This window comes from Thunnus maccoyii, chromosome 8 (assembly GCF_910596095.1).
Source record: "Thunnus maccoyii chromosome 8, fThuMac1.1, whole genome shotgun sequence".
In the NCBI taxonomy this organism is placed as follows: Eukaryota; Metazoa; Chordata; class Actinopteri; order Scombriformes; family Scombridae; genus Thunnus; species Thunnus maccoyii.
The window spans coordinates 21627638-21642693 of NC_056540.1; the positions used below are offsets into that span (position 1 = coordinate 21627638).

The window sequence follows — 15056 nt, forward strand, 5'->3', positions numbered from 1 at the left end:
CATGCCTAAACCTAATCAAGTGGGCATGTTGTGTAGTAAAGTAGGTGTGTCTTGTAGATGCTGCAAGTCTGCAGATAGACCTACTTGACGTTTTTGGAGCCGGCCTCAAGTGACCATTCGAGGAACTGCAGTTTTTAGTGTTCCCACATTGGCTTCATTTTTCAGCCCACTTTACTGAGAAAAGAAGGTCAGGGAAGAAACTGTAGATGGAAAATCTCCACACAAGGTTTCATCTTTGTCTTAAAAGCACCTTCATTATATCAGGGGGAACACATCCTGACAACTGGGATGGTCTCTGTCCTGTTCCCCTTGTGTGAAAGAAAAAAAGTTCACAAGAAAATTTTTGATCTAAAAATAAATGAAGTAATGATTTAAAAAAAATAGATTTCGGTGACTACAGTATATCTTTGTAAGAAGATCATTCAAACCAAAAAAAAAACAAACATTAGGAAATTTGTAATTTATGTATGTAAAATTTGCCTAATAATATAACTATATGAATCATATTTTTCGGAAGGAAGAGACTGCAATCAAAGCAAGCAACAATGTCTTTATTTCGTAGCGAAATATTTCTCCAAATCTTTCTATTATCTATTTATTTATTTTCATTTTTATTATTATTATTATTATTATTATTTTTTATTCATCATAACACATTCCATTTCATCACAGTCCAAATGTTCACCATTGTCTTATAACAGGAAATACAAAATAGATGGATGAAGACAATGACAGTAAAATAAAAAATAATAAATATAGTAAATAGGTACATTAAAATAAAATAAGGGCAATTCTATATGTTTTCAAAAATGTTATTATAATAATTGATTGCAAATATACTCTTGCTGATTTGAAGAGATTTGAGAGTTTAAAAAATATGTGAAATCATGAAAGAACAGAGAAAATATTGGCATTTTTTGACAAACGATATTTGTGAATAAAAAACTTAAAATAAAAAACCCATTATAATTATCTATGTTATCCTCATTATTTATTTATTGAAAAGCTAAACATTACTATTACATATACAAGCGGAACCATGTGTATTACCAGTTCAGGGGGACCGGATTCATTTAGTGGACAGACGCGTCAGTACTTCCTGTTATTAGACGTTTTTCTCGCGTAGAAACATGTTGCGATAGTTTGTAAACATCCTTGATTCCCTTTAAATTCAGACTTTAAATCTTTATTTGTAGTTTATTTGTGTATTGTTGTCGGTAACGTTATGCCTCTGTCGGACCGGTCCAGCTCAGACGGCGGCGGTCCTGCTCGCAGTCCCCGGGCCCGGAGACCTCGGACCCGGAGCCGCAGCGACAGCCGAGACCGGAGCCTTTCTCCGGACAGCTTCGGGCCAAAGCTCCCCAAGCCGCGCAACCGGGAACGGGAGCGCGAAGAAAGGGAGCGTCGGTTCCGAGAGGCGAGGAACATCAGACGGATCCGAATCGGAAGCCCACACCGGAGCCGCTCCCGGTCCCGATCCCGGTCCAGAGAGCGTCACAACAACAACAGCAGCAACAACAGCTGGTCCGAGCAGCGCGACACAGCCGGGAAACACCGGGATGAATATTACTACGAGCAGCAGAGAGACGACGCTCAGCGGCAGAGACAAGAGGCTTTTATTGCCAGGTAACCAAATACACGATTAATCAAGAAAGGGACAATCCAGCAGTTCAGGGTTGACTTTCCATGAAGTTGGATTTTCACAAGAGAAGGGTTAAAACGGTGGTGGGCAAATAGCGGCCCGTGGGCCAATACTGGCCCTCCAACAAAAATATTTGGCCCCATAACGAAAGCTGAAGTTTTCCCTTTTATAGATGAAACCAAGTCTTAACATGAGTCTTCATACATCTACAGTAGAGAACAATGTAAACATAACAATGTAAATCCCAGTAAATGTGACCTGTTAACCGCGTATAAACGTACCAGATGAATAACACATGTTCACAGTCTGACTGTTCTATTTACGCACTCAGTCATTACATCCTCATTACTGATGATTATTATTTATCAAAAATCTCATTGTGTAAATATTTTGTGAAAGCACCAATAGTCATCCCTACAATATTATCACAATATCATTATCGAGGTATTTGGTCAAAAATACTGTGATATTTGATTTTGTCCATATCGCTCAGAACTATGAACAAGACAACTTGAACTGTGTCTCTTGATAGAAACAGTAGCTGCTGAACATGTAAAAAAATATCTGAATTCTGTTTTAAACACTCAGGTTAAAAAAAAAACGCGGAAGTCTATTTTTAAACACCATTTATTTGAATCTGTGATATAGTCGCAGTACTTTTGTGTGACTTCATATTCGTCTGTGTGTTACAGGCGTCTGCAAGAGCGAGAGCGGATCGGTGAGTTGGGCTGTCCTGAAGTGTGGGGATATTCACCGCGAGTAAAGGAACCAGAGTAAGTCAAGAAACCCTCCTCCACATGTTTTCCAAAATTTTTGCTCCAGAACTGAATTTCCAGAAGTTGACGTTTCACCTCTTTGTCTCCATCAGCTCTGATGAATTCACACCTGTTGAAAACGAGAAAAACAGCAGCTCAGAATCCAACTCAGAAGGTAAAACACACACAGTGTTTATACATGGATACGTTTACTGTGATACTGTGTATTGTTTGAATTTACATCAAATCCTGTTTGTCATTTATAGAAGAAAAGAAGAAGAAGAAAAAGAAGAAAAAGAAATCCAAGAAAAGAAAGAACAAAAAGCATTCGGAAGACAGCGAGCTGGAATCAGATTCAGATGGTAACATTAATTTAAAAAAAGCTCAATAAAGTTTTTTTCATCCATTTTATAAACTTAAATATTATGTTTGTGTCTTTCAGAGGAAGAAGTGAAGAAGAAGAAAAAGAAAAAGAAGAGCAAAAAGTAAAGTTCATACATGCCATACACGTCTTCATCTCCTTCACACAGAACGGGACGTGATGATTAACCAGATGTTTCCTCTTCAGGTCCAAGAAGTCCAAGAAGAAGAAGGCGAAGAAGAGCCGCAAGGAGTCCAGCGAGTCCAGCAGTGAAGAGTCTGAGGAGGAGGAGGAGGAGGAGGAAGAGGATCCCAACTCGGTGATGTGGGTGGAGAAAACCTGCATAGATGAACACCTGGTGGGACCTGAAGCTCCGCTCACCCATATGTCCCAGGACGACCGGCCTTTGGAGTGAGTTCATTTGTCATTGTAGACACATTAAGGGTGAATTTGTCTGGAGCTGCACAATTTATTTCACTTTTGAAATGAAAATATCTTAAATATCAACATTTCAAATGACGAGTTACGTTTTCTGGTGATGCAGAGAAGACAGGAAGTGATCATTTTGTGTTTCAGCAGAGTGTTGTAATCAACACACAGGATCCTTCCTGTTTCTCTAATCATCAACTGAAACCCTGAATCACAAAATTCAGTTGGTTTTGTAGAGCTGCAACTAACGATTTTCATTAATGATCAACCTGTCGGTTATTTTCTCAGAGCCCAATGTGATGTCTTCATGTCTCCGTCCACAACCCAAAGATATTGAGTTTACTATCACAGAAAACTAAGAAACCAGAAAATATTCTCATTTGAGAATCTGAAATCAGAGAATTCAGATTTTTTTCTTTTAAAAAGACTCAAAATGATTAACTGATGATCAAAATAGTTGGGGATTAATTTAATAGTTGGCAACGTTGACATACAAACACAATTTTAGATGATCATTAAATTGGTAGAGTGAGAATAATTTTGTTTTTTAAGCAAAAATGCAAAAAAAAAAAATCCACTGTTTCTCTCAAATGAGAATATTTACTGCGTTTCTTTGTCCTCTATGATAGTAAACTGAATATCTAACTTATAACTTGTGATTCACATTTTTTTCATTTTTTATAGACCAAACAGTTACTGAAGGAAATAATCTGCAGAGTAATCAATAATGCAAATAGTTGCAGTCCTAGAAGTTGGCTCCTGATCATTGCTGTTAGTGATATGTGCAGATCAATATTCTGTGAAGAAAGTATAAATAATCTACGTCACATATAATCACAAGTCTTCATGTATTTTGTTCACACTCTGCAGCCCCACAGTTGTTCTGTTTCTTGTTTAAAAGTCATTTTAACCTCTATTGTTTTAGATTTGACTTGTTTATTAATGTGTTGTTGTTTTTTTCCTCCTCCAGCTTTGGTCATGCTCTGTTGCCAGGTGAAGGTGCTGCCATGGCGGAGTACGTGAAAGCAGGCAAACGTATCCCGAGAAGAGGAGAGATCGGTCTCACCAGCGAGGAGATCGCAAACTTCGAGAAGTCCGGCTACGTGATGAGCGGAAGCAGGTTTGTGATGTTCAAAATACAACTAAAAACTCACCTCAGCCAGGATACAATTTATACAGCAGCAGTTCAATATTTGGTGATGTTCATGAATCACTTTTATCTCACATTATACATATATTTTGCCTCCAAGAATGTTTGCTAAAGCATAACAGCAGAACATTTATTTCATGTTAAGTACAAATTAGCATCAATCTGTTCTTTCTGTGACACTGATGACTTTAACGTGACCCTGCAGACATCGTCGTATGGAGGCCGTGCGTCTGAGAAAGGAAAACCAGATTTACAGCGCGGATGAGAAGAGAGCGCTGGCCTCCTTCAACCAGGAGGAGAGAAGGAAGAGAGAGAGCAAGATCCTGTCCAGCTTCAGGGAAATGGTGTACAGAAAAACCAAAGGCAAGGAGGAGAAGTGAACGTCACATCCACAGTTTTCACTTATTATCCTGTTAGACACCTTTTAGTCTTTGTTTTGTGACCTGAGGTGTTTTATTACGTTGAGTTTTAGAGGGATGTGCAGCGCGCAGGGAGGGTTTTTATATTCTAAATGTAAAGAAATGTGTAAAGACGGGAGTCAGCATCTTCTGGCACCTTAAAAGTTTTGTTTTGCTTCATTCTTACTTAATGGAACTAGTCTTTAATTTCATGGTTTAACCTCTTGTAAATTTTCACATGTAATCCTAAACAGAATAAATAAACTTTGATCAAGTCATTTTGTCGTTTTGACTTTTCTGTAAAATCAGCTACATTCATGGACACTCGGCATTTGTGGCTTCCTTAAAGTGTCCACTTTTGACCCGTTGTCATGAGGTGTGACAAATTCACCCGTTAGAGATTTTTTTAAAATCCAGTAATTCACAACCTAAACAACAAACATTAAAGAAAGTTTTTTAAAAAAAAGTATAATTTTGTGTAGCATAAATGGTTTTTTGATCTTGTTAATCATTTGGTTACCACTGAGCTTTCTTTTAAATTATACAAAGTTATGTGATTTTTGATGTTTACTTTAGCTACTAGTGCAAATAAATACAGTATTCTGGCTGGTTCGCCTCTTAATAAGCAGCAGCCTGAATACCAGCCAGATGGGGGTTTATTAGCTTATTTGCAGTGATGTATTTGATCATTACTCAACTTTGACAAATTGTCCATCACTTGAAAGCACAAACCTTCACAGATCTTTGTAATCTATATACTTGTCCAGTGGCTACTTATTCTGTAACGGGAGTTTCTACAAAACAGAAAACTAAATAAAATGGGCATTTTTTTTTACCATGTTTTTTCCTCTGAGTTTGGTTCAGTATCATTTAGGCTAAATTTAACTTTTTTATAGTTTACTTCACCTTAAGAAACCAGGATCACGACTGTAATCAAAATAGTTTAAGAGCTGAGACCATTCGGTTTGTTACTTCAGGCACAAAAGGGTGTTTTAATAGTTAAATAACAAAACTCTGTGTCCACCTCAATGTACTTGAGTTGATGGATGTTTCTTGTTCCAGTACCTCCATTGATGATGTGATATGTTGGTTATGACTGTATTTCAACTGGGAGCAAGTTTAGGTGTAAGGTGTATTGTGGATATAATGGCTCAACTGTGTGATGCAAGAAGAGATTATACTGAAGATATAACATTAATAAAAATAATCTGACGGAATCTCTGATGTGTTGTTTTCACAAAAATATGTATTGATGTATTACTACGTTGTATTATCACATCTATAAAGTCCATGTTAACAGCTGTAAAGCATTTATTTTATTTTAATCATACCCTCTTGTCTGTCGCTGGTGGAATTCAACATATGAGTCAATCAACCCCAAACGTTTTCCAGTATGGAACAATTTAATTGATAACAGGGACACAACTGCCTTAAAAGACTGAAAAAACAAATAGCCGACTGTTAAATATCATCTTTTAATGTACAACAAAGAACTTTCTTCTTCTCTTCTGTCCTCGTCATCAGTGGATGTTCTCAAGTCCCTGTTGAAGAAAAAGAGAGATTAAAACTCCATTTACAGTTCACAAATAATTTATTAACTAACTACGTTTTACCAAGTTTAAGTTTGATGGATTTTTTTTAATGTTTTTTTTTTGTTTCTTCCAGACAACTGTTGTTTATATTCACGGGATTATTTAATGAAACTCATCTTGCACAGACTTGAAACTGAATAGAGATGATAAATAATCCATCACAGTGACCCTGCCGTCTGCTTTAAAAGGACCTAAACACCACAGGTCCACCTGTACAGGTGTTTTCATGACAGCGTGGACATAAATACACTGTAGTTAATCTTTATTCTGCGCCTGTTGGGCAAGTTACACCTTTAGCATGGATTTCAGGTAACTTCACATTATTAAATCAGAAAGGTCACCTTCAATCACAACAAAGTTAAGAGCATCTTTTAATTAGAAAAGTTGGCTGGGATGCTTCTTTTGCTTTTGAATAGATCGGGAAAAATCCATGTAGAGAGGATAGTAGTGAAACTGTTTCAACGTTAGAAATCATTCTCCTTTTCTGATTCAAGCAGGGTGGAAAATTAACTTTAGTCTACTGATCAAATGGCTGGTGAGTGAAGCAAACCTACCAGCCGCTTGCATATTTTACCAGCATTTTGCTGGTGGCTGGTGCTAATTTTATGCCCTGGTTTGAGTGTGCATTATTTGACATAACGTAGAGTGATGAGTTAACATTATATCAGCTAAAATGTTACTTACATTTAGCCCAACAGGACATTAATAAATCAAATAGCATTTTACATTGTACTTCCCTTTAATGTTGTTGCACACTTTCAAACAGAGCAGCCTTTTACATCATCTAAACTACCCTGCTACACTCTAACATGAGAAAATGTTGCCATCATATCAGTCATTATATACTATTTATCTTTCAATATATTAGGAAAATATATAGCCAGAAATATCATCCAGTCAGACAGTGTGTCACTTTAAGATGCTGTTAGACCCTGAATTTAAGTGACTCTGCTGTTTCATGTTGAATATCACCTGCACATGAACTCCTTCCAGTCAAGTCTTTTTCAAATAGTTTTTACCTTGAACTGAACAACCACAGAGTAATAATGTTGACAAAATGAAGTAACACAAGTTTTCTATGATTTATTATCTCTCTCAAGTGAGACTGAAGACTTTGCTGGTTGACTTTCATTGAAGTAAAGCCCAACTCATAAATCCTCACAGACTTAACAGTACTGGTTTACATGTCGGCCGATAAGTAACAAGAAACATCAAAGATATGTATGAGGTATGAACTTTTTTTTTCCTGGAGCTTTCTATGACACCTCACGGTCTTCTTCAGCGCATGGAGCTATGATGAAGCTCCATATTGACATCACTTGATGACAACTGAGCAAACTAGTTGAGGAAGAACACGAGATGCAGTTGAGAGCTCAGCTAAACGGACCTAGAATTAATTTTTTTTAATCTCCCGTTTCCCAGAAGATTCAGATAATTCAAATGAGATAAGATTCAGATAATTTACATGTTTTGTCCCCCCAAAGAGCACAAACAAGTTTATTTTTCAACAGTAAAAATATCCCACTCAGTAAACATCTACAAAGCCCCAAAGTCCCAAAAGATAATATTTTATATCTTGTGTACAAGATGTGGATCTGGTTTGCACAAGTTAATATCTTGTGGACACAACATACTGTCTTGTGAGCATAAGATAATAAACTATAATAATAAATAATAGAATAGAAACCAGAGATACAAACAGAACTATAATATCACACAGGTTGATTGCACAGGTTTTCCTAAAAAGGTTCTCGGTGATGTGAATCCAAACCCCACAGACTATGAGTTGCTTTCTTTTGAGAAACAGGTGCAATAGAAACATGTTTTGGTGCAGATGATGATGTTGATATTGACGCATGGAGTCTCACCTTGGAGTCAAAGTGCCGTCCTGTTCCTGAGATCCGCTTGTCTCTCTGCATCAGGTACCAGTGCCACGGGACCCGGGCGATCCTCTTCTCCTGCGAGGGAAATAGGAGGTCGTTACTCGAGCAGGTAGTTTAATAAAAGCAGCACATTCACAGCTTTTCTTTCTACTTGTTAGCTTGTTCACAACCACATAAGCAGGCTGCAGCTTCCTCCTCACCTTTCCGTTGTTGGTGAACTTGTGGATCTGCGCGGTGGCGACGCCGGGAATGATCAGACACACGGTCATGATGGCGAAGCCGGGCAGGATTTCATACCACATGGTTCAGAGTTTAACTGTCAGGCGACGAAGAGCAACTCTGATCACAACCAAGCCGCCCTAACACTTCCCCCGACTGTTTATTTTGCTAAGGAGCTAACAAAATGTCGACCGTCCTGGTGACCTATGTTCTGCTAGCGGAAGAACAAACACACTTCCTGTTGGGGTTTTCCACAAGAAAAGCATCACCTCTTTAAAACTAAACAATCTATAATAAGAATAATTTACAAACAACCACACAGATAATTTAATTTTACATGCTGTCAAATGTTTCCGATTGTAATAGTTGTTTAAATGACTAGTGAACTGAAGGATTACTTCTTTAGTTAAATAAACAGATAATGCCGGATCTAAATGGAATATTGGATGTTTACAGGAAAACCCGGGATCACTTAAACATGTCACATAATAGTTAAGTTATTGTTATGGTGTCAAAGTGTTTCAGACAAAAACAAACCGCTCAGAAACTGAGGGTCGGTCAGGCTTTTACTTTGAAGGGCGGCCGAAAAACGGAAACTATATTTTGCTGATTTTGGGAGGTAATTTTTTTTTAAATGTAGAACTCTACGACGAAATGCCATTTCAGTCAAGATACAGGGAATATACATTTTAAAAGATATAAATTGTAATTATAAATTCAAATTCGTGGTAGACGTTTGTTTTCTCCAACAGCGCCTCCCTCCGGCGTTGTCATAGAACTGCGGCTCCAACCGTCGAGAGGAAGTTAGCCACTAGCCGGCTAAGTTGCTACAAAAAGTAAACAAGTCTGAGAGATGAGATGAAATTCAGCCGTGGGACGAAATAGCTTTTCAATTATGAAGGAAGACAAGGAAAACACTCGGCCCAAGGAGAGAAGGGTGGAAATAAGGTGCGAAGATGGAGAAAAAACGGAAAAGTCGAAGGAAAAGAAGGAGGCCATGACAAAGGTAAAACTTGCTAATAGGCTAGCGTTAGCGAAGGTTGCTATCAGCCGTTAGTTGTAAACAGTAACTTTTAAAGTTTGCCTCTTTCAACAGCGTGTTTTTAGATATTCAGATCTTAAATGTAAAGTCTAATATACTTATTGTGTAATAAGTTAATGTCTAACTTAAAGTTAAAGCTAACAGCAGCCAATTGTTGCCTTCTTTTCCTCAGATTGTTTATAGTTATATTTTATTTCCGTAGTGAACCCACTAACACCAAACATATAAAAGGAAACAAAAAATGCAATCCAAAGTTTAAAAAAATGTAATGTGGTTGTAACCCCAAAAGGATACAACAGCAAACTACTAAGAAGGGAAATAATTTTAAAAAATAAATAAAGAAAAAGTCAATTATCTTTACAGCAAATCCTTTCAGTTTCATTTAATCAAGTGACCTTCTTTCTTATATAATTAAGAATCAGATACATATAAAAGACACTTTGATGGTAGTTACTCAATCCAGCAAGCAAGGCATTTCCAATTGCCAGTGGTACATGATTTTAAAAAAACCCCAAAAAACTCCATATTTGACTAAATGTGCTATCACAGCCACTCAGGACTGCTGACAACCTCTCTAGAGGAAGAATCCTTAAAGATCCCCTCCAGATTAGTTTTAAGATGTATATAAAATACTCTACTTCGAATAATAATGTGTCTGATATGGTTTTTCTATTAAAAAAAACTTCAATTATCATGTTAAAATCCTTAAAATTACATCCTTCTCCCACAATAAAAAAAAAAATTCAGAATCTATGAATATGCAAATATTTTTCATTTCAGAAGTTTAACTGTTGGACACAACATGTCTCCTACATCACTGTAAAGTCCATTCTCAGTGTTTGTCCACTGGAGGCTTCAAGTTTCCACATCACACTTGTTTAAGTTGAATATTGAACCAGAATTGGCTACCAAACTAGTTGTGATGTCACAAACCCTTAAAATCAGATTTTCAGTGAGCTTGATGAGTCTGATGAAACTTTCCACTTTCATCAGACAAATGTGAAAACAGCCTTCTAGTGTCAAACTCTGCACATACATCAGTCTGCACAGTGAAGCTCAAACATTCAACTGTAGGAACAACAAGAAGAAAAACATATTTTTGAGTGGAAGGGGACTTAAATATTTAATTGTACAACATATTAACTGAAGGGGGCTCAGACTCACCCCATTGGAGTAATATACATTCCCCTAACAAAAGTTTTCCTCAGATTGATTAACCCAGCTGTCCTTATAACACTCTATTAATCTGTCAATGACTTTTTCCTAGATTGTGATCAGACGATTACCACCAAGTCTGACCAAGGAGGAGCTGGAGGAGCAGCTGCAACCGCTTCCAGAGGTGGACTACCTGGAGTTTTTCTCCAATGACACCAGGTGAATTTAGCCTTACATTTCATTATTTTAAAAACATCAATAGTGACTCTAATATTTATTAACCTGACATGATTATTCTGTCCTTTCAGCCTTTACCCTCATCTCTTCGCAAGGGCTTACATTAATTTCAAAAATCAAGAGGATATAGTTCTCTTCAGGGATCGATTTGATGGATATGTGTTCATTGACAACAGAGGTATGAGAAGAGCATGAAATTATAGTTAAATAGACAAACTTGAGGGTTTTCTCATAAAATAATTGAGGCTTCATGCTTGTCTGCACATTGCTTCCAAACAGGACAGGAGTATCCTGCCATTGTGGAGTTTGCACCTTTTCAAAAAACTGCCAAAAAAAGAAGTAAGAAAAAGGACGCAAAATGTGGAACAATTACTGAAGGTAAAGGATTTATTGTTATCAAACAGGGTATATATTATTTACTAACAGTCACATTTATGTACTGAATATTTTTGGTTGTATTTGTCATCAGTTTTCTAAAGGATTGTCTGGAGGATTTGTTCACATTTTTTCTAGTCTTATCTTAATGCAGTACTCCCCTTTATGCAAAATACATTATTCTCCAATAACAGGCTTCAGTCTTTGTTAGTCAAATCAAGGGGGTATCTTCCCACTCTGTTTCAGTCATTTTAGTGCAAAATACCCAAGATACATATATGAGCATATGAACATTGTTGTCTAAGATGGACCTATCCCTTAATGCTAATGGTCGTCTTTGATAATTTTGTATCAAACCTCAACTCTTCCTCAAAAAGAAAATGCCCTGCTTTAGTTAAGTATAGTTGTGGGTACAGTTTTACGTGGCATTATTTAAAAATGCAGAGAATCAGTCTTGCCAGAAGCAGCAACATGTCTATATTTGTTGTTTATTTTCTTTCAGATCCTGATTACAAGAAATTTCTGGAATATTATAACGGAGATGAGGAAAAATTTACATCCACACCTGAGACCCTGTTGGAAGAGATTGAGGCAAAAACAAAGGAACTTGTAGGTATGTACATAGTCATAGTTCACCTAAAAGAGGTGTTTTGCTGGAGGGATAAATGAATATTCCAGTAAACCTAAACATACTTTTTCTGCCCTCAAGCTAAAAAAACAACTCCTCTGCTGGACTTCCTGAAGAATAAACAGGTAAATATGGCACAACAGTGTGGCACTAGTTGTGTTGAAATGCATGATGGAAGCTTGACTCATGTCCTGTTTTAATGTTGTTCAGAGACTCAGGGAGGAAAAGAAAGAGGAGAGAAGGAGGAGAGAACTTGAACGCAAGCGCCTGCGTGATGAGGAGCGTCGAAAGTGGAGGGAGGAGGAGAGAAGGAAGCGCAAAGAGGCCGAGAAGATGAAGAGACTTGAGAAACCGCTGGAGAAAGACAAGGACCATGTTAAAGAAGAACCAAAAATCAAAGTATGTGCTGCAGTGGGAAGAATCTGTTTGAAAGAGAGTGTAATTCCCCAAATCTTAATCTAACTTTGTCTTTATTTTTCACTGTGCAGCTCCTGAAGAAGCCAGACCGAGGGGGGGATGATGCCGATTCTGAGAAACCCAAGGAAAAAGCCAAGAAACCAGAGAGACCAAATAAAGAGGACAGATCCATGGGAAGTGCTGATCATAAGAGACGCCAGAACATTGAAAATAAGGAGGATCGGGGAAGGAAGTGAGTCTTTACAGTCAGTTCTTCTAAAAGACGTTGCTCTCTTTGAACAGGATGCTTAAACAGGATTTGTGCTTTAACACACAGAGCAGACGAAGACGGGCGCAAGGAGTTCAGAGACCGCGATGCGGAGAGAGACAGGGAGCGTGAGCGGCGGCAGAAAGAGAAGGAGCGTATGAGGCGGCAGGACGAGGATCGGCGGAGAAGGAGAGAGCGGCAGGACGGAGAGAACGCCAGCATGAAGCGGGGGGAGGATGAGGGAAAAAAAGAAAAAGAGCGTGCCTCGGAAAAGAAAAGGGGTGAAAACGCGGCAGACTCCGCTCACACTGAGAAGCCAGAGAGGCCCGCCAAGGACAACAAGAAGGAGGAGAGCGCTAAAAGAGAGCGGCTACGAAATAAGGTAACGACTCTGGCCTTTCAAGTTATCAAGTAATTTCCTGCATTTGCTCTTTTTAAAACATTGTTGTTTGTTTGCTTTTGCATCAGGACCGGCCGGCTATTCAACTGTACCAGCCAGGGGCCAGAAGCCGCAATCGAGCAGCTGCAGGAGGAGGGGGAGGAGGGGGAGGAGGAGGAGGAGGAGGAGGAGGAGGAGGAGGCGCTGAATCCAGCTCTGTCGACAGAAAGCCAGATACTGAGACCAAGAAAGTGTCTGACAAAGGAGATGATTGAGCAGATTTCTACTTGTGGCATATTAAGTGTGGTGAGGAGACGGGCCTGCGAGGCTCAGAGCGGCGCTATGTCGCCTCAGGGCCACGTGCAGCTCAAGCAGGACTGCGTTTTCCCCGGTCTCAGAGGCAGAGATGTGATTGAGGAGCCTCTTAGTGCCTGAATGTGACCCTCTTTAGTTTCATTTGTTAGGAAAGGTAACAGTAACCTTTGGAAAGAGTTTGGCTGTAGGGCACATTAGGTGAAGCCAAAGCTTTCTTGGACCATGAAAACTCAATAAGTGACCTTATTTCAGTATTTTTTTTCTCAGATGTTAAGTGTCGTACGCGCTGCAAACATTCGCTTTTACAGTTGTCGTCTGCATTTAGCTTTCTACTCACTCAACACATCCACATTGCCAAGCTCATCAGCATAGTTTCTACACTGTCTAGAACTAGATTTTTGTTTTGCTGTTTTCAGTTTGACGTGTACACATGGAAATGACATCTTACTCTGCCTGGGGAGCTAGACAATCCAAATATATGTGTATTAAAACTTTTCATGGTCTATAACTCACAAATAGTTGTCGTCTTATAGGCACAACTGTTATGCGTACTGAATGACAGAGTCTGTGCTTACCTGTTTTGGGATCATGTGTTCTTTTCCTTCATCCATTCAGTGACTTAAGAAGAAATAAGCCATTTCTGACTAGACTGCCATGTGACAGCCGTGCCTGCATGCAGACTTCAGTTGGAGTGATCGACTTGTGGCCTTCCTATCCCCCCCCCCTTTTTCTAATCTGAGACTCCCCTTAAACATGAATCTGTGATGCACTAAACTGAATCTAGCATGAAGACATATCACTTCTGATGATGCTGACAGTTGACTGGAAATAAAAGAGGTCTTTGTTAAAGTGAACCTGTCTGTCTTCCCTCATTGATGAACTATTTTAATCCTAAAATACAAGAAAACTCAGTAAAGATGAGGTTTCAAGTCAGGGTTTCTTTTTTTGCACCATTTCCAGTTTTGTCTTTTCTCTCTTTCATCTATTAGTTACAGTGGATATGAGTCATGAACAGCTGTGTCCAAGAATGGCTTTATTTTTCTGTTGGGATTTGCTTCTTGGTCCCTAGTGACCCCCCCATCCCCAATGTGCTTGTAGCTTTCCACCTCAAAGTTTCCCTGTAGTCCAGTGTAACCAGTACTCCTATGCTGGAAAAATTCTTTAATTCTGTTAGTTTAGTTATAAGGACTATGCATAATATGAAAACTTTTTCTTTTTTAACACAGCATATAACTACAAAATTAGCCTATAACAGAGGACCTGCCTCAGTTGATCTTGTCCTTTAGAGGTGCAAATTCCCTAAAAATATGCAAAAAATAACAATTTCCAAAACCAACTGACATGTAGTGAACCTGGGGGCTTTGGGGCCCTGAGACAGTTTATTTTTTATTTAATTTAATAAATAGTTGTATTTATCGATCCAAGAACATTTCAACACCAACATACAGGCATAAAACATACAAGAAATAATCCAAGCAGCAGCAATCTAAAACAAAAATATAACAAAGTAAAAAGAAAACAAATGTAAATAAATTAAAAGTTTATGTGTACAAAATGCACCACCCTCTCTGTAAAATGTGTGAGAAATTACCTGTTAAATACCTGCAAATGACATGATAGTATTTCTACTTTTAATTAAGTAAAAGATCTGAATACTTCTTCCACCACCGGTAAAATACAAAGAAAAAGATTTATTTTTAAACTTCATGTAGAACAATACAATATATGTACAATTTCTGGCAGGAATATTGATTATATATTCCTCCAAAAAAATAGAAGCAGATTCAAAACAACAGCAAGGCTACAGTGGCAATATACAACAATAGATACAC

General features: G+C 38.1%; 3 protein-coding genes across 4 annotated transcripts; 2 read left to right on the plus strand and 1 right to left on the minus strand.

The window, feature by feature from the left end:
* The first annotated feature begins 1065 nt into the window (after positions 1-1065).
* On the plus strand, positions 1066-5013 carry LOC121901857 (NFKB activating protein). Its single transcript, XM_042418888.1, has 8 exons — positions 1066-1626; positions 2335-2415; positions 2511-2572; positions 2664-2759; positions 2840-2882; positions 2966-3169; positions 4158-4307; positions 4543-5013. The coding sequence occupies exons 1-8, from the start codon at positions 1226-1228 to the stop codon at positions 4715-4717; spliced, it is 1212 nt and encodes a 403-aa protein (XP_042274822.1). The 5' UTR covers positions 1066-1225; the 3' UTR covers positions 4718-5013.
* Positions 5014-6196: 1183 nt separating this feature from the next.
* ndufa1 (NADH:ubiquinone oxidoreductase subunit A1) lies at positions 6197-8611 on the minus strand. Its single transcript, XM_042419627.1, has 3 exons — positions 8411-8611; positions 8196-8285; positions 6197-6276 (listed from the first exon to the last, which is right to left on the minus strand). The coding sequence occupies exons 1-3, from the start codon at positions 8510-8512 to the stop codon at positions 6256-6258; spliced, it is 213 nt and encodes a 70-aa protein (XP_042275561.1). The 5' UTR covers positions 8513-8611; the 3' UTR covers positions 6197-6255.
* A 148-nt stretch (positions 8612-8759) lies between these two features.
* On the plus strand, positions 8760-14078 carry upf3b (UPF3B regulator of nonsense mediated mRNA decay). 2 transcript variants are annotated; one of them, XM_042419626.1, is made up of 11 exons: positions 8760-9435; positions 10739-10845; positions 10935-11041; positions 11143-11241; positions 11741-11851; positions 11948-11991; positions 12077-12265; positions 12355-12515; positions 12600-12912; positions 12999-13215; positions 13840-14078. In XM_042419626.1, the coding sequence occupies exons 1-10, from the start codon at positions 9325-9327 to the stop codon at positions 13182-13184; spliced, it is 1428 nt and encodes a 475-aa protein (XP_042275560.1). In that variant the 5' UTR covers positions 8760-9324; the 3' UTR covers positions 13185-13215; positions 13840-14078. The 2 variants fall into 2 exon arrangements, with proteins under 2 accessions (XP_042275560.1, XP_042275559.1); XM_042419625.1 differs by having other exon boundaries at positions 12999-14078.
* The last annotated feature ends 978 nt before the right edge of the window (positions 14079-15056 follow it).

What these genes read in the sequence shown, in the direction of transcription:
- LOC121901857 (XM_042418888.1), top strand. Translation starts at nt 1,226, where the DNA reads ATGCCTCTGTCGGACCGGTCCAGCTCAGACGGCGGCGGTCCTGCTCGC. An exon ending in AAGAAAAAGAAGAGCAAAAA is followed by an intron (nt 2,883 to 2,965) that starts GTAAAGTTCATA and finishes TTTCCTCTTCAG; the next exon opens with GTCCAAGAAGTCCAAGAAGA. An exon ending in CAGGACGACCGGCCTTTGGA is followed by an intron (nt 3,170 to 4,157) that starts GTGAGTTCATTT and finishes TTCCTCCTCCAG; the next exon opens with CTTTGGTCATGCTCTGTTGC.
- ndufa1 (XM_042419627.1), bottom strand. Translation starts at nt 8,512, where the DNA reads ATGTGGTATGAAATCCTGCCCGGCTTCGCCATCATGACCGTGTGTCTG. An exon ending in AGTTCACCAACAACGGAAAG is followed by an intron (nt 8,286 to 8,410) that starts GTGAGGAGGAAG and finishes TTTCCCTCGCAG; the next exon opens with GAGAAGAGGATCGCCCGGGT. An exon ending in GACGGCACTTTGACTCCAAG is followed by an intron (nt 6,277 to 8,195) that starts GTGAGACTCCAT and finishes TTTCTTCAACAG; the next exon opens with GGACTTGAGAACATCCACTG.
- upf3b (XM_042419625.1), top strand. Translation starts at nt 9,325, where the DNA reads ATGAAGGAAGACAAGGAAAACACTCGGCCCAAGGAGAGAAGGGTGGAA. An exon ending in ACTTCCTGAAGAATAAACAG is followed by an intron (nt 11,992 to 12,076) that starts GTAAATATGGCA and finishes AATGTTGTTCAG; the next exon opens with AGACTCAGGGAGGAAAAGAA. An exon ending in GAGAGCGGCTACGAAATAAG is followed by an intron (nt 12,913 to 12,998) that starts GTAACGACTCTG and finishes CTTTTGCATCAG; the next exon opens with GACCGGCCGGCTATTCAACT.